The sequence below is a fragment of the Carettochelys insculpta genome, chromosome 9, assembly GCF_033958435.1.
Source record: "Carettochelys insculpta isolate YL-2023 chromosome 9, ASM3395843v1, whole genome shotgun sequence".
Taxonomy (NCBI): Eukaryota; Metazoa; Chordata; order Testudines; family Carettochelyidae; genus Carettochelys; species Carettochelys insculpta.
The window spans coordinates 34,104,675-34,131,293 of record NC_134145.1 but is presented as its reverse complement, the minus strand read 5'-3'; the positions used below and the strand labels follow the sequence as shown (position 1 = coordinate 34,131,293).

The following is a 26,619-nucleotide window of genomic DNA, read 5'->3' as shown; positions in this document are numbered from 1 at the left end:
AGCAAAAATGAAGCAAAAGGGCGTCATATTTAAACAGGGTAATTAGTTTCATTTTCTTAATTTCTGTTGACATAGCGAAGCTGCTTTTTTTGCCTACAGAGGCCTTAAATGTCTCATGGACAATGCACTGCTGTGTTAACTCACCTTCACAAGCAGTGCTTCATTTGCAGCTTGAACCATTTCATTTCTGGCTTGAAGCTGTTGCTGTAGATTATTGACAGTGTCCTGAGCCTCTTCTAACTCTTGCTTCAGCTGCTGCAGCTGTCCAGTTAGATGATGAGAGCCAGATTTCTGGCTGTCTGCGGACATCAGCCATGTTTCCTGATTTGCCTGATGTGCAAGCTTCTAGACATTTTGAGAAATAAAGTGAGGAAAATTATACAGATTTTGTTTTAAACTGGAAGGGGTAAAAATAACAATTTAAAAACTTATCATCCTTAACACATGAGGATGTTTGACTAATGAGAAGTGATTACCAATGTTCCTTAACTGTTGTTCTTGGAGACAGATTGCACATGTCCATTCCATGCTAGGTGTGTGCAAGCCCAGAACACAGTTATCAGAAATTTTTCCCTCAGCGATACCTCTCAGGGTGGCTTGAGTGTTTTGTACTGCTGCATACTGATAGTGCCAGTAAAAAGTGCCCAACCAACTCAGTAACGGGTCTGTTCCTTCTTTCTGGAGAACTCCAATGTAGAGGTGCCGGAGGGCAGGTCACGTGCAATACATCACATAGAACAACAGTTATGGAAAGAGTAGGAACCATTTTTAATTTTCCAAGTAATTGCACATGTGTATTATTCCACGCACAGGGATTCCCAAGCAGTTGAAAAGGTGGAGGAAAGAGAAGTTACTCACCTGTAGTAATGATGGTTCTTTGAGATGTGTCCCCATGGGTGCTCCACAATAGCTGTTGGGCTCGCCCGGCGCCGCAGATCGGAAATCTTCCAGCAGTTTCTCCTGGATCGCGCATGCGCCGGCGCGCGCCGCCCCCCCTGCGTGCCCCCGGCCGCGTGTGTGATCCGGTCCCTGCCAGTTCCTTGACCAACCGCCTCAGATGCTCCTGAAAAACACTAGACAGAGATCTGAAGCGGGGAGGATGGGAGGGTGGTGGAGCACGCACAGGGACACATCTCGAAGAACCATCGTTACTACAGGTGAGTAATTTCTCTTTCTTCTTCGAGTGGTCCCCGTGGGTGCTCCACAATAGGTGACTACCCAGCAGTAACCCAAGTAAGGAGGTGGGTAATCGGTTTACGTGCAGCTTGCCCCCGAGAAGACTGCTGTCGACAGACGGGTATCCTCTTCCAATACCCAAGGCAGGGCATAATGCTTGGCGAAGGTGTCGTAGGATGACCAGGTCGCCGCTCTACAGATGTCTTTTAACGCGATGCCCTTGAAGAAGGCTGTTGACGCCGCCACCGCCTGGTGGAGTGAGCCCTGGGCAGGGCCAGCAAAGGAGTATTTTGAAGCTCGTAACACATTTTTATACAGGACACAATGTGCTTTGAGATTCTCTGTGAAGAGAGACCTTCTCCTTTTGACCTGGGAGCGAGAGAGACTAGAAGCCTGTCCATTGTCCGGAAGGACTAAGTTCTGTCTATATAGAAGGCCAACGCCCTCCTCACATCCAGGAGATGCAGGCGTGCCTCCTTGCCAGAGCTGTGAGGCTTCGGGTAAAACGAGGGTAAAACTATTGGCTCGTTAAGATTGGACTCCGAAGAGACTTTTGGAACAAAGGCTGGGTGCAGCCTTAAGCTTACCGCCTCCTTTGAGAATACTGTGCAGTGCGGCGTTGCCATCACTGCCGTGAACTCACTCACCCTGCGGGCTGACGTAGTTGCAAGGAGGAAGGTTTTTTTTATCGTAAGGAGACATATGGGAACTGTGGCTAATGGTTCAAAAGGTGGACCCGATAGCGTGCTGAGCACCAAGTCCAAATTCCACGATGGTGGAAGCGGTTTCTGAGGGGGGTACAGGTTTACCAGCCCCTTCAAGAACCTGGTAACAATAGGATGGGCGAATACCGTGGGAATATGCCGAAAGGCTGATATAGCGGCAAGGTGGACCTTTAGCGAGGATAGAGAAAGCCCGCCTCTCGAGGTCCAATAAGTATTCTAGTATTACAGGTATAGGAACGTCAAGGGGAGCTAACTGCTTGGCGGAACACCAGGCTGTGAATCGAGTCCATTTCTGCTTGTAAGTCCTCCTGGTGGAGGTCCTTCGGCTACATTCCAGGACTTGTTGTACTCCCTCCATACACGTGCTCTTTAAGGAGCTGAGACATGGATTAGCCCTGCTTGTAGGTGCAGACCCTGAGGGTGCGGGTGCACTATGGACCCCTGAGCCTGCCTGAGTAAGTCCGGCGCCACCGGTAGAGGGAGCGGTGGGCGGTCCGACATGCGCAGAAGCAAGGGAAACCATTGCTGCCGATCCCAAGCGGGACTATGAATATCATGCGAGCTCTCTCCCTTGTGGCTTTGTGCAAGACCTTGTGGATAAGCGCTGAGGGGGAAACGCGTAAAGTAGGGAGCCCCTCCATGAAAACATGAATGCGTCCCCCAGGGACCCCCGCCCCATTCCTGCCCTGGAGCAGTACTGGGGACACTTTTTGTTGTACTGGGTGGCAAACAGATCGATCTGGGGAAACCCCTATGTATGAAAAATGCGCCGTAGCAGATCGGAGCAGATCTGCCATTCGCGCGTGATTGCGAAGCGCCTGCTCAGCTGATCTGCTTTCATGGGGTGAGCACCGGGCAAGTACAAGGCTTTCAACGTTATGTTGTTGGCGATGCACCAATTCTACAATCCTACACATAGGGCATGGGATCATGCTCCTCCTTGTCGATTGATGTAAAACATAGTGGAGGTATTGTCGGTATTGAATTCCGACTACTTTGCCATGTAGGTAATCTCGAAAATGTTTGCAGGCGTTGAACACTGCTCTGAGCTCCAGTATGGATATGTGCAGTGTCTGTTCTGCAGGGGACCATAGCCCTTGCGTTACCTTGTCGCCGATGTGTGCTCCCCATCCTATGTGGGAGGCGTCGGTAGTAAGAAAAATAGAAATGTGTGGTTGATGAAAAGGCACCCCCACTAGCAGATTCTCGGGGTTTTCCCACCACGCCAGGGATCTGCGCACCTCTGTCGTGGGCGACACCACCCTGTGGACAGTGTGGGATGCCGGTGTGTAAACGCTCGCCAGCCAATGCTGCAGGCTTCACACGTGCAACCTGGCATTCTGTACCACAAACGTCACTGCCGCCATGTGGCCCAGCAGCTGTAAGCACATTAAGACTGGCACAGTGGGGCTGTATGTGATGACTTGCACCAGCGAACTGATGGCATGGAAGCGGGCATCGGGTAGGTACACCCTTGCTGTGATAGAGTTTATGCGTGCCCCTATGAACTCTATATGTTGTGTGGGTTCGGACTCTGACTTTGCGAGGTTGATGACTAGGCCCAGCGAAGAAAACGTGTCCGCTGTGACGCGTATCATGCGTGAGACCTCTGCCTTCGAGGCCCCTTTTAGCAGGCAGTCGCTCAGATATGGGAAAAATAAACACCCCTTGTCTGTGCAGGTAGGCTGACACCACTGCCAGGGTTTTGGTAAAGACTCTGGGGGCCGAGGAGAGGCCAAATGGAAGAACCCTGTGCTGTAAGCGCTCCTGGCCGACCGTGAAGCGAAGGCAGCGTCTGTGTGCCGGGTGGATTGTTATATGAAAGTAAGCATCTTGTAAGTCGAGTGCTGCAACCCAGTCTCCATCGTCCAGTGCCGTGAGTATCAAGGCAACTGTGATCATCCGAAAACATTGCTTGCGCACATAACGGTTGAGGCCCCGAAGATCTAAGATGTGCTTCCAGTCTCCTGTTTTCTTCTCTGGTAGGAAGTAGCATGAATAAAAACCTTCCCCTGGAATTATTCCAGCACTCTTTCCACCGCCCCTATGAACATAAGGTGATTCACCTTCTGCTTGAGCCTTGCCTCGTGGCAGCGTCCCTGAAGTGAGGCCTGGTGGGAGGCTTCGTCGGTGGAAGCGACTGGGAGGGGATCGCGTAACCCATGGCTATGATCTCCAGCACCCATTTGTCTGTGGTGATCTTTTGCCATTGGGAGTGGAACGGTCTGAGGCGATGATGGAACATGAGATGAGAGTGGCATTGAGCGAGGGTATTGATAGTGCAGCCCCCGACATATCCACCAAACTTGTTGCCTTTGGGCCTGACCCGAGGGCGTACGGCTTTGTTGAGAACGTCGCCTACGAGTTCTGTACTGTTGCTGCTGTTGATAGCACCCTTGGCCGTAGCCCCGTTGATACTGAGCACGCTGTGGTTGTAAGCGTAGCGTCTTTGCTGAGGATAAACTTTTTCTCTCCTGTATGGGGGAGTATAAATGCCCAAGGTTCTAAGTGTAGCTCTCGAGTCCTTACTGGAGTGAGGGACCGAGTCGGTTGAGTCTGCAAACAGCTTTTGTGTATCAAAGGGAAGGTCCACGATCTTCGCCTGTAGGTCCCTCGGGATACTCGACGTCTGGGGCCAGGATTCTCTACGCATGACCACTGCTGTAGCCGTTGAACGTGCCGCCATGTCCGCCACGTCCAGGGCAATCTGGACTCCCGTCCGCAATGCTGCATAGCCCTCTTGAATAATCGCCTTTAACACCGGCTTTTTGTCTTCCGGAAGTGAATCCATGAGGGGAGTAAGCCTGGAGTAATTATCAAAATTATGGTTTGCTAGGTTTGCCATTCTCAATAGCAGGGTAGGAGAGGAATATACCTTCCTGCCAAACAGCTCTAGCTTTTTAGCATCTTTGTCCGATCCCCCCGATTTGTACTGAGAAGTCTTTGACCTCTGCTGGGACGACTCGACCACCAAAGAATTTGGTTGTGGGTGACTGAAGAGGAACTCCATGCCCTTTGCTGGGACGAAGTACTTCTTATCCGCTCTCTTGTTCATAGACGGAACAGAGGCCGGAGTCTGCCATATAGTAGTGGCTGACTCCAAAATGGCTTCGTCCAGCGGAATAGCAATTTTGGATGAAGCCGGGGGTCTCAAATTTTTCAGGAGTTTGTGATGTTTCTCCTGCACCTCTGCCGTTTGAATGTCTTGCGTGAAAGCCACCCTTTTAAACATCTCCTGAAACTGTTTAAGGTCATCCGGGGGAGAGACATCCCCGGGGGCCATGGCCTCATCTGGGGAGGATGAGGAGGAACCACTAGGGTAAACCTCCCTCGAACCCTCGGGCTCCTGCGGTCGATGATACACTTGCTCGCTGGAGGATTGTGAAGGAAAGTCTCGGGGTTCTAAAATTAACTCCCCTTGAGACAACTGTGTTTCTGTCCCCAATCGGGAGTGCCCACGGGGGTACTGAGCAGCCGGGGGGGGGACCTGCCCCTGGGTGTAGGCCTGTGGTGTCTGTGTCCAGCATGATAAGGACGACCATGGCAGCATGGGCAAGGGTCCGGGGATGGAGACCTAGACCACTCACGGGGTGTGTACCCCCAATGTCTGGGAGAGCGAGACTTCTGTGACGACACAGATAGAGGTGAAACTGGCTTGTGATAGTACTCCAGGGGATCCAATCCCAGAAATGGTGAAGGGTGGCCCAAGCCAGGGTGACATTGGTTGGAGGAACGGAGAAGGAGGTTCCGGATGGGCCGGTGGAGACACAGGCCTTCGGTGCAGCGTGTGTATCACAGGGGGAGGGCTTGGTGCTAACAGCAGCGCAGCCCTGTCCGGAGATGGACTGCGGTGCCGGGCTTTTGATTTTGCCTTGCCCCTCCCCTGTGGGGCCGGCACCGCCCCCTCCCGTGCCGGGGATCTCGGCCCCGCTGTCAGTGCCGCGCGGGTATCCTCCTCCGGTGCCTGCAGGCTCTGTGCCCGGCGCCCCTGCACCGTTGGTGCTGCGGGGGCCGGTGCCGCCGGGTCTGGCGCTTGCCTGGCTGACGCTCTAGGCGCCGTGCGTGCCGGCTGTTGTATAACCGGAGGCTCAGCCTCTGCCACGCGCGCTGCCGCTTGTCTGAGTATGCGGCTGGGGGCTGTGTGCTCCGCTCGTCCCGCTTGCTGCAACTCCTCTCTTTTTTCTTTTTGCTGATATTCTCTTTGTCTTTGCTTTCTCTCTCTCTTTTTTTTTTTTAATAACCAAAACCAACAAATTACACATAGGAAAAAAACACTATTTAATCTGACTCTGGCCTTAGCCTGAGTGGATTCCGTCTGCAGCTGATGGCGGTTGAGAAGGAACTGGCGGGGACCAGATTGCACACGCGGCCGGGCGCGCGCGGGGGGGGCAGCGCATGTGTGATCCAGGAGAAACTGCTGGAAGATTTCCGATCTGCGGCGCCGGGTGAGCCCAACACCTATTGTGGACCACCCAGGGGGACCACTCGAAGAAGAATCAGAGTTAGTATACACATACAGTGCAGAATCAAATCTGGCATCATCTTCGGAATCCTAAGTGATAGCATAGTGAGAGGAGAAATGTGCATCAATGACCAGATCATTGTATCACAAATGTCCTGAATACAGAACTGTGCTATGACTGTGGCAAAACATCTGCCTGATCACAACAAGTGCAAATACATCAAGTAATTCAGGATGAAATTATCTGCGAAAAGAGACTGGGAGGCCTTTTATCCTGTCATCCACAGCTATGAACAGCACGGTGGAGTTTCAAAATGGTTTAGTTCTCTTTACATAGAATGCTATTATTAGTCTAATGTTCAATGATTGAAGGCGTTCCTTCCTACTTGCACACAGCTTCTGGTAAAATCAGGCAGGTAGACTGCTGGATTGCTATGAAATTGAGCAACCACTTTCAGGCAGAAACTGAGATGATGGCAAAAATATCTTTGAAGATGATGATGTTTTGCGGCTCTGATGTGAAAGAACAGAGCTTTGAGACCCTTCCAGCTGACGTGATGGCTATTAAGAAAACCACTTTCCAGGAGAAGTATCCCAAGAATTATGTTGCCAGACATCCAAACAGTGGTACCATAAGCTTTTATGAGACCAAGTTCTGGTTCCAGGAAAGAATGGGTTCTCTCACTTGAAGACATAACCTTTGTAGGCCTTTAAAGAATGGAGCAGATGTCATTTAAAAAACAAACCAGACCAACTACCCACCCACACGTGGAAAGCTGATATTACTTGCCTTCCTCACTTCAATCCTGTGCTATGTTTTCTCTTTCTGGTATTAGGGTTTGGGGGAATAGTGTGATTTCATGGTTAGTATGAAAGGCTGCATTGCCCCCAGATAAGAATAATTTGCTAATAAGAAACACAACCTTGTCTTTATGGAATATGTAGAAGAATTTGTATCTAAGTAGGATAGATTTTTGAGACTTGCCTTGTTGGTGTGATTCCTAGTAAGAAGAGGATGTCATGAAATAAGAATGATAAAAAGAGACATATATCTCCAAGTGGAGTGGGATGCAAGGGCTTGTAGTCTGGTGGGAAGGTGATGAGTTCTAGAAATATAGATCTGACTGATGTTTTGGCTAGCTATACTGCTTTCACAAAACTGGACCCCAGAAGTGGTCCACTAATGATTTGAATAAGCCTGTATTTATAATAAGGTCATATCTCAATACCCATGACAACAAGATGAAACAATTAAGATTCAGTCTTGACTATCATGAAGAAAATCAAAATGAACTGAAATGCCTGCTTTCTTTGAGTTACTTTCCGTTTCTTAACAACTATCAAGAACACTTTGTCCACACTTACATAGGTACACAAGGTAGATGGGGTGCAGGAGAGCAGGAGGCAATTTTATCATCCTGGAAGAGTATTCATTTGGGTTAGACATTTAGTGCAAGGGTTGTCAAGATCAGTTAAGTTGGGTTTGTATGTGAGAGCAGACACTGTGATAGGAGATCTTGCTGCTAGGGAAGATATACTGGGTAAGCCATTGTAAAGAAAATATACCCTTCCCTTAGAATTAGGAGTGATGAGTATTGTTTTTGAACCATACTTCCCAGAAGAGAGAATGGAAGAAGTAGAGAGGACCTCTTGGACATTTTCTTAGAGGTTTGTTTGTTTGTTTGTTTTTCCTTTTCTTTTCTGTGATTTTAATTCTTTATCCTTCTTTTGACTTCTGGAGGAATCTTCCTTTCTGGAAACAGTATCCCCTTTTTCTGTTTATGGCTTTTCAACTGAAAGATCTAGTCTGAGTGAGGGTCTTAAGTTTTCCCCTTTATCAAACATATAATTTGAAAGATATAGCAAGCATGTCTTCATAAGGATCTACTTCTAATTCCACAATGGATGGAAATCTGATACTATGTTGGATTCTTTAACCAATTACTCAATTACTCATTAAAGTATGTGAGAAGGGATCCTTTCAGGTTGGTCTTAGGGTTTGAGGAGACATCCTGACTCCCTTGAAGACTTCTTTGGAATCTTAGATGGACCCACCTGTTGAATATCAAGAAGAACTTACTTAGCTTTGGAGGAGTCTGCAGGGGAGTCTCAGCTAACATGCCAAGGAAGAGAGCCTAAAACCTGCCTTCCAGACTCCCGACCTCTTCCCCGGGCTTAGCAAGGATCACCAGATTGGGAGTAGTTATGGCAAAGTTCCCTTTCTGGCCTGAAGCTTCCATGGCTAGGGAACAGATGCCACTCTCCACCAGCCCCAAGCCAGAGGTGCCATGGCTGGGGAAGAGGCAGCTCTCCCTACTGGTCCCCACACAGAGCTGACCCAGAGCTGCTGGGGCACAGGAACCCCTTCCACAACCCCCTCAGCTTATTGTGGACCTGGGGGACAGGCACTCATCCCCCAGACATGACTGCTGGAGCTGCCAGGGAAATGGAAAGGCACTTCTCACCTGGCCATGAGATGCTGTATTGAGAGAGCTGGGGAGTCTTTCCCACCAGGACAGCCTGCATCCCAAAGACCCCATCCTCAGCCACACTCCGAGCCCACACCCAACCCTCTGCCCTAGCTCTGAACCCTGTCCTACACCCCAAACCCCTCACCCTCAGCCCCTCCACAGAACCTGTAACTTCAGCCAGAGGCCTCACCGTTCTGCCCCCAACCCCTGGTGTCAGGCCTGAGCCCCCTACTACACCACAACCCCTTGGCCCAAATCCCACAACAATGTCCATATGCAGAATGACTTTTGTTATGTGCCTCAATATGATCGTGATATATCAACACATCACCTCCATACTGAGGCACATAACAAAAGTCATTCTGCACATGGACATAAAAAATTAGAGGGAACTCTGCTGGACTGAGTGGAGGAAAACACCCATTAGCACAATACAGTACAATGCTAGGTCAGTTCAGTTTTATCTTTTACCTCCTGCTCATAAGCTTCCTTTAAGGAGTCTACTTCCAATGAAAGACTTTTTATCTCAGCTTGCATTCTTGCCTGTAACTGAGCTTCACGTGCTTGGGCAGCACCAAGTTCTTCTGCCAAATGGTTTGCCCGAGCTTCCTGTAAGATTGAACATAATAAATAATGTTGATGGTTCTTTGCACTTATACGGCAACTTACATCCAAACATTTTATTTAAGACTGATCAACATTACGTTCCCATTTTATGCACCGCGGCACAGAAAAATTAAACATTTACCTCATTTGTCCACACTGGATCAGTAGCAGCACAGAAACTGCACCCAGGAGCTAGCAAACCACAGTCAACTTCTTTATAGTTAGCTTCTAGAGCAAATCCAAGCCAACTGAATACTACCAGAATATAGGCAAACCCTGCTTATCTGACCCCCAGTGAACCAACTCTCCATTTTATATACACTGAGGCGGTGTGGTATGAAATGGCATGTTTGATAACGGGGGCGGGGGGGGGGGAGATAATCTTCCCCAGCACTGTACAGCCAGAAGCTTACCCTAGGCAGGCAGCAGCCCCACAGGGCCCACCAGTGGCTCCCTGCCCAAGCCAGGGGTGTCTGCCCACCTGGGACAGCGTGGTCTGCCCACCCAGGGGAGATGGCGCCAGGGCAGCCAGCAGCCCACTGAGGCTCTGTGCCCTGGAGCAGGTGGCAGCTGCCCATGCAGGGAGCCAGCTCCAGGGAGCCACAACTCCCCACACCGGGGCCAGTGGCAGCTCCCCACTCCTGGGGCCGGCTGGGGCTCTGTGCCACAGATGCTGGGATTCCACACCCTGGGGCTGGCAATGACTGACTGCTGGGCAGTTGGCTCTAGGGAGCCAGCTCAGGGCAGCTAGCAGCCCTCCCTGGGCCTGGTGGCAGCTCGGACCCTGGGGTCAGCCAGGGCTCTGCGCCTTGCAGCCAGCAGGGGTTGCCCACCTGGGACGACTGGGACTCCATGTCCCAGTCAGCAGGGCTCTTCTCCCTGGGACCGGCTGTGGCTCTGGCTTGGGATTAACCAGATCTCAGGTCCCAGGGAGCCAGCTGCCGTCATTTCAAAAGGGACCTAGGCAACCCCTCACTGCCCCCACCAGCCTTTCCCTCCACGACCCCAACCCACCCTGCTTTTTTGACATTTTCAGGTACCCAACCAATGGTTAGTTTCAATTATGTTGGGAGAACCAGGGTTTTACTGTATATTCATATTCTTTTGACTGCCTTTTATTGGTAATAAAAGTGGTCACATTACTTATCACAATGGCCAGTAATCCCAAATTATTATTCAATCATTAGAAATTAAGATACTTATTATTAAAATCAGTTTCTTTATCGATAAACTTTTTTTAAATCTTGTTTTACTATTCATACAAAGTGGTGCTAATAGAATCAGCTACAACAGTGTGGCTGTGCAAGTAGGTACGTCCCAAGACTAATGACTGGCACAGGAGTAAGTTAAATATTATGTTTGCTGCAAATATTTCATCACAACCTGTAAGATTCACTTTCTTTTGATATTTCTACAGCCACCACCACTGCTGTATCTGAGCACATCCCAAACACTGATATATTTATCTTCATAACATTCCGGTGAGATAGGTGAGCAAATGGGGAAGAGAGGCAGAGAGATGAAGTTAATAGGCAAGAGTCAGGACTAGAATTCAGATCTCCTTTATCTCCAGCAAATAAGCCTCGTTCTCCTTCTTTAATCACTGTGTCTTACTTTGTAATATAGTTACAACCCACACATGCACATTGTATGCACAAGGCTCATTTATAGTTTTTAGAATTTTCCCTTTCTGAATTGGCTAAAAGTTAAAACTGAGCCTCACCCACATACAGCAGATTTCTGTATAGTTTTATTGCAAAGCAAGACGGAATGATTAAGGAGCAGCTGGATGCTAATATGCTTAAGACAAACACAATCCCTCTGGAGCATGGTGGGAATGAGGTGGTTCATGACCATCTCTTAAGAGCAGACAACACGCATATCTGTGTTGCCTAATACTGTCAGGGCACTAGGAGGGATCAGTGTCACGTTAAGGAGAGCTCAGGAACTACATCTGAGTTTGATCACTGTGCAGGCAGAAGGGAAAAAGGAGGAAGATGGGTCAAAAGCTCACTTTGCAAGAAACAGCCACAATCTACAAAAAAACTAGTAGCTAGTTTTCACATGTGAATATTTCAAATGCTTCCTTTATGTTCTATGTACCAAAGGGACCTAAGCCACTTACAAAAAACATTTCTAGTCATCAGTATTTTAAATTAGGGCATTGAGAATTCACAAGATACCCATAAAACAGTTGAAATTTTGCCAAGAGTATGGGTTTTGGAACTGAAATTCAACTGAACAATATGCTCCCTATTATAAAATTGAGAAAATAACAACAGTCCCTTGTCAGTCCAAAGCTAAACAAGTAGCTCTGCTGACAACTTTATACACCAAACAAACGATATACTCCATGCTCTAAAAATCACCATTTTACAGGGAATGACTCCACTGCCACGAAAACCAAAGCTATTTGAATATATTACATGTTTTGTCACCTTTTCTCGAGATTGATGGTTCATTTCTTCTAGTTCTTGCGAGAGTCTGTCAGTTTCTCTTTGAGCTTGAACCAACAGCCGGCGTGTCTCCAACAGCTCCAAGTGAATGTGCTGTGCCTGTTCTCGTTCTAACCTCAACTGCTGACCTAAATCTAATGCTTCCTTGTACTGGTCTGCAATGCACTTCTCTTGATCTTTCACTGTCTGTAACCAGTAAGTAATTTAAATTGTTAAATAAAACAGATACTGAACAAGAAATCCTATAGATAATATTTATCAAGCAACTTGCCTCTAATGGACATGTCTGCCTGGCTACGTCTACACGTGCAGCCAACATCGAAATAGCTTATTTCGATGTTGCGACATTGAAATAGTCTATTTCGATGAATAACGTCTACACGTCCTCCAGGGCCGGCAACGTCAATGTTCAACTTCGACGTTGCTCAGCCCAACATCGAAATAGGCGCAGCGAGGGAACGTCTACACGTCAAAGTAGCACACATCGAAATAGGGATGCCAGGCACAGCTGCAGACAGGGTCACAGGGCGGACTCAACAGCAAGCCGCTCCCTTAAAGGGCCCCTCCCAGACACAGTTGCACTAAACAACACAAGATACACAGAGCTGACAACTGGTTGCAGACCCTGTGCCTGCAGCATAGATCCCCAGCTGCCGCAGAAGCAGCCAGAAGCCCTGGGCTAAGGGCTGCTGCCCACGGTGACCATAGAGCCCCGCAGGGGCTGGAGAGAGAGCATCTCTCAACCCCCCAGCTGATGGCCGCCATGGAGGACCCAGCAATTTCGACGTTGCGGGACGAGGATCTTCTACACGGTCCCTACTTCGACGTTGAACGTCGAAGTAGGGCGCTATTCCTATCTCCTCATGAGGTTAGCGACTTCGACGTCTCGCCGCCTAACGTCGAAGTTAACTTCGAAATAGCGCCCGACGCGTGTAGACGCGATGGGCGCTATTTCGAAGTTGGTGCCGCTACTTCGAAGTAGCGTGCACGTGTAGATGCAGCTCCTAACTCACATCAGTCAGTGTTTGGTTTATACTGTGAAGCAGTATATCTATATCCCTTGCAAAATAAATATAAAATATAAAATATATAAAAATCTATATCCCTTGCAAAATAAATTAGATTGGGTACAATATTTATGCTCTCACTATACATACAACATGTCTATTTTTTCTGAAATCCATATAGTCTTTGATATCTTGTGGCAATAAGTTCCACAAGCTAGTTATGCAGCATGTACAAAGAAATTACTTTTTTTAAAATGTTTTGCCTCTTCAACTGCATTTCAGTGAAACTGATTTTCATACCTAAGTCAGAAGATTGCTAGAATTTGGAGCAATCAGCTTGACTGGCCTAGAAGTCCCACCTGATGCAAAGTTACAGTGAGTGCTTTGGAATCTGGGTTAATTTAGGGGATTCAGGATTCTGCAGACAAATATATGAAACACTATTTTTCAAGCGAGGTAAGGAAGATCTCTATACCCAACTATTTCTAAACAACTAGTTACTCTAATACCATCTCAGTCCAATAAAGAAAATACAATAAACTTCAGTTGAGAACTCCACCAAATAATTTCTCTAGGAATAATATACTTTCTTGAAAGCCTTACATTAAATGAGAAGACAACTGTCTTCTGTTGAGTATTACTTAGTAAACCAAACACTTCCTTAGACTGAGCCTAAATAACATTTAGTGAGAAAACTAATAATTGGAAAAACATGTTTATCTGAGAAAACAACCTACTTTTTCAATATCCGTTATTCTATATTGTTTTCTTTCAATTTCTTTTTTTAGCTGATTTATTTCTTGATCTCTCTGGAGTAGTTCAAACTCTTTTTCACGAAGCTCATCTTTGGAATGCTGTAGCTTGCAATCTAAATTCTCAAGCTAAATAGAAAAAACATTTAAAGTCAGAAGAACAGGTTTTTTTTCCCCTTAAGGCACACCATGTAATCCTAACAAATTCAAAACTTAGAAGTAGTTCCAATTCTACACCTTCCTGTGAGTTCCCTTACCAACACATTTTTTTAAATTTATAGAATCATGTGTGGAGCATATTTTAGAAAGTAAGAGGGTTGCCTTCTCTTTCCATAGAGCAATTTAGAAAAAAAAATTTAAATGGTGTACTCTAAGTAATTCCAATGGTAAGAAAAATCACACTAAAAAAATTAAGAAACCCCTAAACCGTCAACATCACTTTGGTCTTATGCTATACCAGTGGTTGCTTGCATCCATTCCTCGATCTCATGAAGATTCTAGTTATTCTATCTATCATGACAGACTGACTTTGAGTCATTAATAACAATACCTGTTTATTGCGTTCTTTAATTTCTAACTCTGTTTTCTCCAAACTTCCTTCTAATCTAATTATTTTTTGTTCCATTTCTCCCCTGTGTTCACGAATAGTCATATCCAACTGGGTAACCTAAACATAAGAGGGAAAAAAAATAAAGCAACATTGTTTTGAAGTACTATTTAGAATTTTAGAAATATTCTACTCTAGATCATAAGCTAATTCAAAATATTTAATAAAACTAATCACTTTTGGCCCTGAGAATGTGGTTCCAAGTATTATCAGTCAAATGTCCTAAGAATGGATTAGAGGTCTGGCATTTAGAAGCTTATCCTTAGAGGCTAAACGCATAGGCTGGGTCTGCATGGTGTGGCTTTCTTGGCAGGTCCATGCTAATGAGCAGCCTCAAAATTGCAAATAGCTGCTCATTAGCATGGTCCTGCAGCTCATTAGCATAGCCCTCGAGAGCTCGGTCTCGGCAGAGTGGGGTGCCGGCAGTAAAGAGGCGATGTAGATGTGTGCCTGCCAGCAAAAAGCCCCTCTGTCGCCAAACACTTATGCCTAAAAAAATGTTTTCAGGCATAAGGGTCTGGCGACAGAGGGGCTTTTTGCTGGCAGAGGCACGTCCACAAGGCCTCTGCAGTGCCAGCACCCCTTCTGCTGATGCCGAACTCCCAGGGCACACCAGTTGCAATCCCAAGAAGCTCATTTTGCATAGCTCTACCAGCAGCAGTACTGGGTGGAGCACTGTGTAGACACAGCCATGGAGAGAAGGGAAAAACAATTCTAGTTCCATAATTTCACTGATTTTGTCCATACCTCAACACAGAGGCAGTAAGACAGAATGACACCTCCAGATCAACTGCTGGTAGTAAGCCTCACCCTTCCTGACGGAGCTAACCTTGTTATCCCCAGCCTTGCTGTGGCTTATTTATACCTGGCCCTGAAGATTTCTGTGTCCAGCATCTGATGAAGTGAGTCTCTGCTCACGAAAGCTCATGCTCAAAACTTTTCTGTTAGTCTATAACGTGCCGCAGGACCCTTCGGTGCTGCTAAGACAGTATGGTTACTCAGCTTTACACTGACTTCTGTGAGCAGACTGTCAGTGTAGAGCCTCATTCTTGAAATGTGCCTTTCTAATGCACTAAAGCATTAGATATGTTTAGAGATAAAATGCTTTGATAGAAGATCTTCATGCACCCTCAGTTACCTCACCTTCTTCAGATTCCACCTGAAACTCTGTAGGAACCTTTCTCCGTTTTTATTTGAGTACTGTCAGTACAAATCCCCACTTGTGGGAGAATGGCAGGCAGTAACAACTCTCTAATATGAGGTTTCAGAAGACTATTTAAAGAATAACAGTAGGGCTGCTTCTACACTCTCACTCTCCCATCGGAGGTGGCATTTTAATGAGGTAATTTGAAGCAGGCTAATGAAGTGCTAACGTGCAAATTCAGTACATCATTAGCATAATGGCAGCTGTGCGAATTTCCAAGTGCAGACTCGGAACTGCGGATTGGCAGCGTAGTTGGGGGCAGCTTCGAAATAAGCACCCCACTTCGACATTCCCTTACTCCCACAAAACTAGATTAGAGTAAGGGAAAGTCAAAGTGGGGTGCTTATTTCGAAGCTGCCCCCATCTTCATTATCAATCTGGAATTCCAAGTCTGCACTTCGAAATTCACACAGCCACTATTATGCTAATGAGGCACTGAATATGCATGTTAGTGCCTCATTAGCCTGCTTCAAATTGCCTCGTTACAATGCCATCTCCAATGGGAGAGTGAGAGTATAGAAGCAGCCTAGGACTGCTCTCCTAAACTGGTTTCAGATCTTCAAGCCAGATCAAGGAGTGAAGTTTGAAAAAAATACAGACTAAGCTGCAATCAGCAGCTCTACATATTTATAAAATAGGAACATTACAAAAGCACATTCCAAGTTTGTCGTAGACCTAGTCAAATGTGCTCAGCTACAATGGAGAACAGGCCTTCCAGCTGACTGATTTTTCTGTATAGGTCTTAATCCATTTTGACGAATTCTGACAGGAAGTTGCCCGTGCCATAACTTCACTACTATGACGATAAAACTTGGGGATTGACAGCTGGGTTTTGTTCTTTTACAGAAGTAATTATGAGCTCTCATACCACCTAACTATCTCCTGGTAGTATGGGTGGCTTGAGGAAAGTGACCACTTTAAGAATGAATAAGGGAGAAGTATATACTACCACTTTATCCTCATAGCAAGTTGGGTAAGGAAAGTCAATCCATTTTAGCTTGAAGTCACAGGCCATTTTAGCTAATCTAACTGCCATGATAAACAGTCTTTGGGGCAGGTGACAGAGAGAAAATTCCTCCAGAGAGAGCAGTGGGGAGTCCATGAGGCTAGTCAGTATTTGGTTGAAGCCTCACAAAGGCACACAGAAAAAATTTAGACACATCCTTTACAAATGTCTCAATGGTAGGCAAACAGACACGGAACCCCTTGAACAAGAACATAACATGCAGCTAGGGATAAATGAACAGTTTCAATAAAGTCTTAATTTCTTGAAACGTAGCAAGGGGTCTTAGTGATTACTTGAGCGTGAGTAAATGCTGGACTTGTTATACTTCAAATAATCACAGTGTAGGATATTAACGTAACATGCTTAAATCTCACCTGAGCTGCTCTTTGTTTCAGTTCCCAATTCCTTTCTTTCAGTGCCTGGTCCATGTCAAGAAGTTCTTGCTTTTTGTCCTCTATTTCACCCTTACAGTGTCTGCAATTTCCACATAAAATAATGTAGATGTTCTCTCTCCTTTATAAAGCTATATCTATCAACTACCCTCCCAGATTTCAAAGAATCAAGTTTTCATGAATCTGATAAACTTTATATTCTAAAAAGCCAAGTGAGTTATTTTATTCATTTTTGAGATGTTTGTTATTTCAATTTTGATCATACTTAGCATTATCAATCCCAACTTCCTGGCCGAACAGTTTCTGCCTCAGTTCTACTCTGTCGACACAGGGCACTTCCTGCTTCTGACTGCACATTTTGGTGGGGAGAAATCTGAAAGTGGGGGGATACATGGGTACTTGAGAAAGGAGGGAGAGATTCCACCAATGCCCTATCTGGAGCTTCCTTATCTTGTGAGGCCCCCGTTTCTCCATTTTTGTCTAGCCTTAATGGTAGCTTCTTCAGGCTTTACTTAGCAGCCTCTTTGTCCCCAGCCTGGTGTCAGGTGTTGTTGCATGCTGCACTCCTGCTTTCATATGGTTTGTCTGGGTCAGTCAAGAGGAGATAAGAAGAAGGATAGAGCATGCAGTGCAATGGGGGAAGTGGAAGTGCACATTTACATGGAAAACAATTAAGTGAAGCCTTTACAAGCTACAACTGAGATATATAAACAGATGGTGAGAGTATGTAACTCAGGAAACGAAAGGCCCCTTCTCCCCAGTGCCTAGTGAGTTTGCATAAGCATCAGAGATGGAAGAGAGAAGTCTGTTGTCTCTAGGTCCCTCTGCTCTCTCCTCCTAATAGTAGTAGCATGTTGCACCTCCCTCCACCATGCCATTGCCGCCTTTAAGACATAAGGACAGGTCCATAGAGACAGAAAATAGGTCTGCCATAAGTGTTGCCTTCTATATCAGCAAAGCAACTCACAGGCAGATCCTTTCTCAACCAGGAATGTGAAATTAAATTTAAAACTATTTTAAAATACATTTTATAGTGCATTCATGGTATGACACTTCTTAGCTATAGACTGAGTAAACTGAATTAAGCCTCAAACATACTTGTTCTGATTTTCGAAGTGCTTGGCACATACTTCAGTGGATGGTTTAGCTACTTAGCACTCAGAAAATATGTCCACTTACATTTTAGGTGCTTTAATGTGAATGAAGGTGTGTAACTTTAAGCCAACACATTTGAAAATGTCGGTCCCTGTTCTTTATCACACACTGAATTATTTTAAAATAGAGGTAAACACTGAACTGAACAAAAAAAATCTGAATGCATTTCATGACCATTGTCAAAATAAGGACTTCCCACTATTCACTTGTTAGCAGAACTACAGTGCAATAAAAAGTGTGTATCAGAAAGTATCATTAATTTGCTGTAGTAAAGATTAAACCATTGTATTGTACAAGACAGTTGTTCTTTTTAATGTGATTTAACAGTTCTAAACTTGAGCAACAGATTAAAAGTTTTTTATTATTTTAAGGCATTCCCAATAAATACTTTAGTCTCAGCATTTTTGCTTCTAGAAAATAAAAGTAAACTAAAGAGCTATCGAAAGACCATGAATTACATAAATCCATTGGATTATATGAGGCTGATGAAAGATGGAAAGCATCAGCAAGAATAAGAAGCATGCCTCACTGTGCCTAGAACAAAAATGAACAAAAACAAAATAAAAAAAAAATCAGATCAATGGAATTAAATTTTCAAGACCTGAATAGGTTTTAGCTCACCTAAGTTCAGCTGTTAGATCCTTGATAGCAGCATACTTCTCCTCCAGAGATAACTGTGCATTCTGTAGCACATCTCGCAATTCCTGCAATTGTCTCAAAGTGATTTTTAATTCTCCATGGGCATTTTGTAGTTCAGCCTCTAGTTCTTCTATTCTGTGTAAAGCAACCTTTTGCCCAGTCTCACTCTGCAGCAGCTTATCTTCCAGATCATGCACTGTTATGCGAATAGAAATTGAGAATTAAAGATACGTTCCAGCAACTTTAACTGTGGCCTCTAAACATTCATATTTGCAGTATGCACCCATACTGAGTTTCACATAACTTTGAAGACACTCTAGAAAATCAGACTCCAACTCAAGACTGCACGACCAACCCCTCTGTGAAGGCATGAAGGTTGCACACTCTCCAACCTCTTCACTTCTATTTGCTAATCTTAGTCTTTAAGAGAGTTGAATTTTAAGAAGCGAAAATAGGTGAATAATGGGAAAATGCAGAGGAAACATTCAAAGAAAGAATGGTTATTCTACCAACACAGATGTTGAAGTAAGTGTGGATGCCACTGCAGGTGCATTTATCTTGTATTTATGCAAACAAGGAATGTTTTAAATAGTAACATTGTGGGGCTTTGGGGCCACCTGAGTCCCCTGTGGCTCTTCATGTAAAAGCATAAAAAGATTTCTTAATGCTGGGGGAGGGGTGGGGAGACCTCAAATCCTCATCAAGGAATCAGTACATTTTCTGCTCTGAGCTGTGTTTACATTTGGAGCAGGTATGTCTTTAGGCACCCAAAGAGAATGGCATAAAGATTCTCTTTCCTGGGCTCAATGCTGGCACTGAAGTAATTGGTGCTCTTGAGTTTGGCAGACAGAATTATTGGCACTTTTTAGATCTCTTCTCCCCAGTAGAATGAGAAGTAGGGTGTCTTGCTACCCAGCTACCAGGACTGTGACTAAAGATAGTCTCCTTGGCTCCTTGGACAATCTTTCTTCTCTGGGATTGGACACTAACTTCAAAGGAATTTTCCAAAAATATCTGTTGAGGATACACCCTTTTCTGAGGCAGAAAGAGATGCTGTGCCCATCAACTAAGGGCATAAATCCATCACACAAAGAACGAGTTATAAACCCTTAGAGTTTACAGAGCGTAGAGTCTGCCATTATTAACTAAGTGCTTTGCTTTTCCATTCAAAGAAATATGAGACGGCATTTCTTCCATCTTTTTTTTTTGTAATTATCCAATGAAAATAATGTGAAAAAAATTGAATAATAGGGTGAAGTGAAGGAGATTTCTTCACAAAAAGATGGCATTTGAAACAGAAGAGCACACTGCGTTCCACCTTGATGCCACAGGCATCAAGATGGGGAACAGAGGATACGTCTGCACTAGAAAGGTAAGTCACACTATATTAGGCTGGCTTACAGCCACTACAGTAATTACTGCAGTGGTGCACGACGCACATCCTCACCAGGAGGACTTCCATCATGTTAAGAGATGGAATATGAGAAGCTGAGAACCTGGTCTCCCCATAGGCCCCTTCACTGCTGTCCAGCTCCTCATTCCCCCCCGGGGGAAGGGGGAAGCCACCTGGGGCTACTCATACCTGAGAAGCTGAGACAGGCAGCCTTGTCAATTTCATAGTTCTTCTACCCATCAAATTGACAATTCTACCAGCATCCCAAATTTCTTGCCCCAGTTCCCAGCAAAAAGGTGGGGAGGAGGCCAGCTGCCCAGCTCTCCAGAAGGCAGCCTGGTTTTCTTCTTAGGCTGACTCTACACTATGAGACAAATTTGAATTTAATTCAGTTAGCTCAATTTTACCATGTGACTGTCTTGACTGGAAAGACCATTACATCGATTTTGGGTGCACTGATCTCAAAACTACAAAATCGCAGTTACCTGACAGGTACAGCGTCAAGCTTGAATTCAGAAGTTGGATTAAAGGCAAGTGTGGAAATGCCACATCTTAAAAGCGAATTTATTAGCCTCCAGAGGTGTCCTGTATGTAACCCACAATGCCCCTCTCACTGCTCTGCACTGGCTGCTGCTCTCCAGTAACAGGAAGACCCAGAATTTCCAAGAGGGAGCAGCAAGCCTTTAGCTGTGGGCTTGTGTTAGTATGAGAGCCTGATGAATGGCTTCTTTCTTTCTGTGTTATTAGCATTGTGAGTGCATCTATCCATTCAAACAGGCCCTGCAGGAAGGTTGCAGCTCTGTCTGTACACTTGCTATTTTTTTTTGAGCTGCCTGGCACCAGCCACTGCCCCACCGCACCACACGGCAACAAGGCTGTGCTGGGGGTCGTGCTTACATAACACACTCAGAAACTTCTCAGCAGTTTACATTTGTGTGCAAACCCTTCCATCCCCACAGGCACCACAGAGTCTGGGTCTTTCCTGCACTCAGACACATCATGTGGGTAGCCCACAACCCAACCCAACCCAACCCAGAACATGGAACAAGGGTCTCAAGTTGCAGTTGGGAAGGTCTAGGTTGAACATTAGGAAAACTTCTTCACTAGGAGGGTGGCTGAGCATTGGAATGGTTTACCCAGGGAAATAGTGGAGTCTCCATCCCTGGAGGTGTTTAAGTCTTGGCTCAACAAAGCCCTGGCTGGATTGATCTGATGGGTTTGGTCCTGCCTAGGGCAGGAGGCTGGACTTGATGGCTTTTTTAGGTCTCTTCCAGCTCTATGATTCTATGATAAAAAAAGGATGTGTTTGCCATTCGGTGCTGCCAGTGCTGCCAGTTGTGCATTTAGGGCTTCAATGGCGAGAAAGATATTATGGACTTTTCTGCTGCCATGGGGAAGTCTCCCACAGTGGTTAAGATACTAGGGGCTTTGCTGCTGCCATGGGGAAGTCTCCCACAGTGGTTAAGATACTAGGGGCTTTGCTGCTGCCATGCGGAAGTCTCCCCCGGTGGCTAAGGGGCTTGTTGCCACCAAGGAAGGACAACCTCAACTGCTCCCCACTGAACACTCCCTACCTTGACCCATACTGGGGCTTGCTGCCGCTGGGGAAAAGTCTTCCCTGGAGACTAAGAAATTCTGGGTTTGGCTGCTGCTGTGGGGAGGTACCACTTCACCTGACCCCTCACTGCAGCCCCTACTTTAACCAATACCAGAGCATACCAAAAACTCTTTTTTCCTGCCCTTTTCTATCCTCTTTCTTCTCACTTTAAAAAACAGCATGGGACCCTGCATTATTTTCAGGGATCACATGCATGCAATGATGGGAGGTGGGACATTCAGTGGAAGGCCAGTTGAGAGCACAGTCATTGCACCCGTGTGGGCAATATCTGTACAGTGTGTCAGAAAACCAAAAATTCTTTCTTCCTATACTTTTCTATCCATTATCTTCCCACTGTCAAATACAGTCCAGGCCCCTGTAGTATTTTCAGGAATCACATGTATGCAGTGACGGGAGATGGGACGCTCAGCGGATGGCAGCTGAGAACACAGTTGTTAAACCCATGTGCACAAGATAATGGGTTGGAAAATCAAAAATACTTTCTTGCTAGACTTTTCTATTGTCTTTCATCTCACTTTAAAAAGCAGTCCAAGCCCCTGCATTATTTTCAGGGACCACAACATGCATGCAATGATGGGAGGTGGGGTACTCAGTGGATGGACAGTTGAGAATACAGATGTTGCGTGGAAGCCTTATAATGCACTCGAAGGCCAAATACCCTTTCCGATACCAACATAATGAACGGGAAAACCAGAAATTGTTTCTTCCTGAACTTTTTCTATCCTCTTTCGTCTCACATTCAAATACAGTCCTGGCCCCTGTATTACTTTCAGGAATCACACGCATGCAATGACAGGAGGTGGGATACTCAGTGGATGGCCACTTGAGAACAGCTGTTGCATGGAAACCTTATAATGCACGGGAAAGCCAAAGACTCTCCCCAACACCAATACAGTGAAGGGGAAAACCAAAAGTTCTTTTTTCTTATACTTTCTGATCCTCTTCCTTCTCCCTTTAAAGATCAGTCTGGGCCCCTGCACTCGTTTCAGGGATCACATGAACTCAACGATGGCAAGTGGAACAAGTGGATGGCCATTTGAGAATACAGTTGCTGCACCCGTGTTGGCAATGTAATGTGGAGGGAAACCAAAAATTCTTTCTTCTAATTTTGAGGGTCTCTGTATTATTTCCAGGGATTGACACATTTTCAGGGCTCGGGAGGAGAATGAGGGAAACGCAATGGGCGAAGATGTCAAGACCAGCGAGCATACCCAAAATGCTCAGTTTCCCGGCTCTCACAAGCTAAAGGGAGCTGGAAGCAGAGGGAAGCTGGGAGCCAGGCTGTCACCTGGTTCCTGGCTCCCCAACACTCACAATTTCAACTTGCGTTATTGCAAGTAACACTTAAGTCAGGTGTCTTCTGACAGAATCTGTGTTACCCTAATTACACTAACACAAGCACTATAGCGCTTGTGGAGATGGAGTTACAATGTCAGGGTAGCAGAGCACTTACAACAGTGGGAGCAAGGCTGTAGTTTAGACACTGATGTAATTCCATCAATGTAATCTGCTTTACATCAACCTCATTGTGTAGCACAGACCCAGCCTGATGGAGGCGCACAGCTGAATTGCCCTTTATGCCCTGGGACAAGAAATAGGATGCACAGATGGCCGAGGTGGCCATTCTCTTCAAAAGACTTTAAGCTTGTGTACATAAGGCTTATATGCACCTTTTGTGGGTCCCACTTATTGTTTAGCAATTTATCTTTCTTTGAGATGGCCTCTGAGTATTCCTAAATGTGGGATTTTAGTAAAACAGCATAACTCCTAAGACAACCGTAAGAGTTTTAATTAAACAGGAGTGCCAGAATTACCCTCCCCAAACATGTATCAGAAAGGTAGTCATGTTAGTCTGTATCTTTGAGAACAACAAGAAGTCCTGTGGTGCCTTATAGACTAACAGATATTTTGGAGCATAAGCTTTCGTGGACAAAGACCCACTTCATCAGATTCATGAGCTGGGGGGGTGGTGGTTTCAGAGGGTTATTTAAAGCTTGGGGTCCCAGTAAAAGGGAGGGCCAGAGCTGACAAGGTCTATTCAGTCAGGGTGGAAAAGGCCCATTATCAGTAGCATGTATGGAGAGAGGAAGAAACAGGTCAGATAAGATAAAGGGAGATATGGCCCATTATCTGACCTGTTTTTTCCTCTCTCCATACATGCTACTGATAATGGGCCTTTTCCACCCTGACTGAATAGACCTTGTCAACCCTGGTCCTCCCTTTTACTGGGACCCCACTCTTTAAATACCCTTTGAAACCACACCCCCCCCCACTCATGCATCTGACGAAACGGGTCTTTGCCCATGAAAGCTTATGCTCCAAAATATCTGTTAGTCTATAAGGTGTCACAGGACTTCCTCCCCAAACATGAATCTGATCTAAATACCAAGCTGTTGTGTATGCAGTACCACATAAATGCATCTACAAAATTCCCTGCAGATATCTGTGATGACAACATTACGGAGGCAGACTATTAAGACCACCTTGACAGAAAGAATTCTAGGATCTCTAGCTCAGCATATCTTGGAACAAAATCTAATATATTTTGACAGATATTAAATGGAAATGCATCCCCCTCACACTGATCCTCAATGGCTACAAATGGTTCAGATGCCCTTTTAAACATCTTCTTTATCCCTATCAATGTTATACAGAAGCCTAAAGACTGGTAGTGATTTTCTCTCACATAAAGATTTTAAGTGAACCAGTCTGACAGTGATGTGAAAGTATGCATCTTTTGCAGAGAGGGGTTCTGACGGTTTAGGGGATATGCTTGCATCCAGTTTGGAATTCCATCCTGTTTTGTGAATATCGTTTCTGAATGTAACCTTCATTATGGACCCAAAAATCTATTTCATACCTGAGATTTGATATTCCCATGGACAGACAATGGTTGAAAAGTTGCGATAGAGCAGTCAAGTGTCATTGATATTGAACAGCTCGTCTATAACGAAACAATGGGTTTTCTACCAGAAGCACCAATGATTTTAACTTCCATTTTACATAGAAACTGATGTGGGCAGGAGTAGAGTCTCCCCATCCAAAACCTGCAGCACATAAGGACTCAGGAGACACAGTCAGTTTTAAGTGGTGGTGATTTTCCAAGGAAAGCCAGAAGCAGAACAGCCAGACCAAGAAGCCCAGAAGGACTGCCTGATCTAAGGACTCAAACCTCATCCAGAACTCGCAGAGGTGATAAAAATCAATAGAGACAGATTGGGTTTAAGTGCTTGCTATTTTCCATCTTTCTATAGCTGTTGTGTCCTTTTTTAAGAGTAAAGTGTTTCTTAACAAAAATTCTATTGTTATGCCTGTCTGCCTTGTTTTACTTCCATGTTGACACTGAATGGTATAACTGGGAAATCAAAAATTTCAGAGGCATTTGAAATCTGGGAAACAATATGATTAAGGGCAAAGGAGGGCTACAGCACTGGCTATGGAGTCTAGCCAGAGTGCAAAGTATGTCAGTCATGGGTGGGGGGTCGGCAACCAAAAGAGCAAGAAGAGACTTTTTTTTTTTTCAAATTCAGTAAAAAACTCAATAAATCAAGGGCATCAATGCACATGAATAAGATGGTCCTTAATAAATAATGGCAGACCATACTTTTGGTAACTCTGTTTTAAGAGCACTGCACACATATATCCCAAAATGCACTGCACATATAAAGGAGGAGTTATCCAGCGTTTCAAGATCACATATCGTTTGCTATTTAGATATGAGTTGTTCATGCCTTGGCTTTTAGATGTTCACCAAAATATTGAAAATAATCAGGAGAGGGATTTTTTCTTTTACTTTGCAATTATAGCGTCAGAAGCCAGAAAAGAAGGCCTTAAAGAGCCACATGTGGCTCCAGAGCAGCAGGTTGCTGACCCCAGTCATGGGTATGCACATGGGACTGCCCTCAAGACACAGAGCTACAAGCCATGATCAGTCATTATGCAGATGAAGAGGGTGCAGAAGCACATGGGATTCACTAGTTTGTTACAACCATAAGGAGCGGATGCCTGTCCAGAAACTGACAGTGGATGTGAGCCAGTCACACAGGGATACAATAGGAATTTGAACTTTCTGATGCAATTGTCCAGTATCTTCATAGTCATGGTGAAAATTTATTGGAATGAAAAAGTATTTAAAGATGATATTAGAGCATGGTAGCCTGATAATTAGCAACACTGATTCTGCATGTACCTGAAGCTCCCTGGAGAAAGGGCACCTAAAACGAAGAAGCCCATGTAGCATTTTATGACCAATATCTTTACAAACTGCAATATTACTAAGAGCCAAAAGTGTCATATGTTGAGTCCCTTGCACCTAACTACAAAATAAGTGGTGGGGAAACAGGGAGGAATCCATTTTAATACATGAAGCATAAGCAAATAAGTCTTAAAAATGAAAGTTTTACACATTGTAGATATTTTACCTTGCTGTGTTTTTTTACTGAGTTCTGACTGCATCTGCTCTAAAGTCATTTCTAAGTGATTTAGCTGCACTGTTTTAGTTTCACCATCTCGTCTTAAATGTATTAGTTCTTTCTCCATTCCAATTAATTCATCTTTGCACTGATCCATCTCCAGCTTAATCTGCCTGAACAAAACACAAAAGGAAGTACATTTAACAAATCACAGTTGGAATAATAAAGGCAACATAATTTCCCCTCACCTGTCAGTGCTTCCCAAGGTCTTTGCCCCACTCCAGAGATTCTAGCAAGGGCCTCTTGCTCCCTGCAGTGCTCAAACACTAGGCTACATACATAGGAGTCACCTCGTAGCTGGGTTCTTTTCTCCGCTCCTTTAAGAGAAAGGGAATAGCAACCTGCAGTTTGCCAGTTCGTCTGAGCTCTTGCTGCCTTTAAAAGAAGCAAGTGCTTTTCAGACTATCACCTGATCCATTACCCCAGAGCCTCTGTTGGAAAGTAGCTGATTACCAGAGGTGAAGTTGAGCCTATGTTC

General features: G+C 45.2%; 1 protein-coding gene across 1 annotated transcript in view; it reads right to left on the bottom strand.

Moving 5' to 3' along the window:
• CCDC18 (coiled-coil domain containing 18) overlaps positions 1–26,619 on the bottom strand; it is a 73,164-nt gene that overhangs the window by 5,911 nt on the left and 40,634 nt on the right. The window contains exons 20-27 of the mRNA XM_075003545.1: positions 26,091–26,254; positions 18,641–18,854; positions 16,847–16,946; positions 14,206–14,322; positions 13,641–13,784; positions 11,879–12,082; positions 9,306–9,443; positions 145–345 (exon numbers count right to left, since the gene is read on the bottom strand). Coding sequence (XP_074859646.1) covers positions 145–345; positions 9,306–9,443; positions 11,879–12,082; positions 13,641–13,784; positions 14,206–14,322; positions 16,847–16,946; positions 18,641–18,854; positions 26,091–26,254 — 1,282 coding nt within the window. The remainder of the gene's footprint in view (positions 1–144; positions 346–9,305; positions 9,444–11,878; positions 12,083–13,640; positions 13,785–14,205; positions 14,323–16,846; positions 16,947–18,640; positions 18,855–26,090; positions 26,255–26,619) is intronic.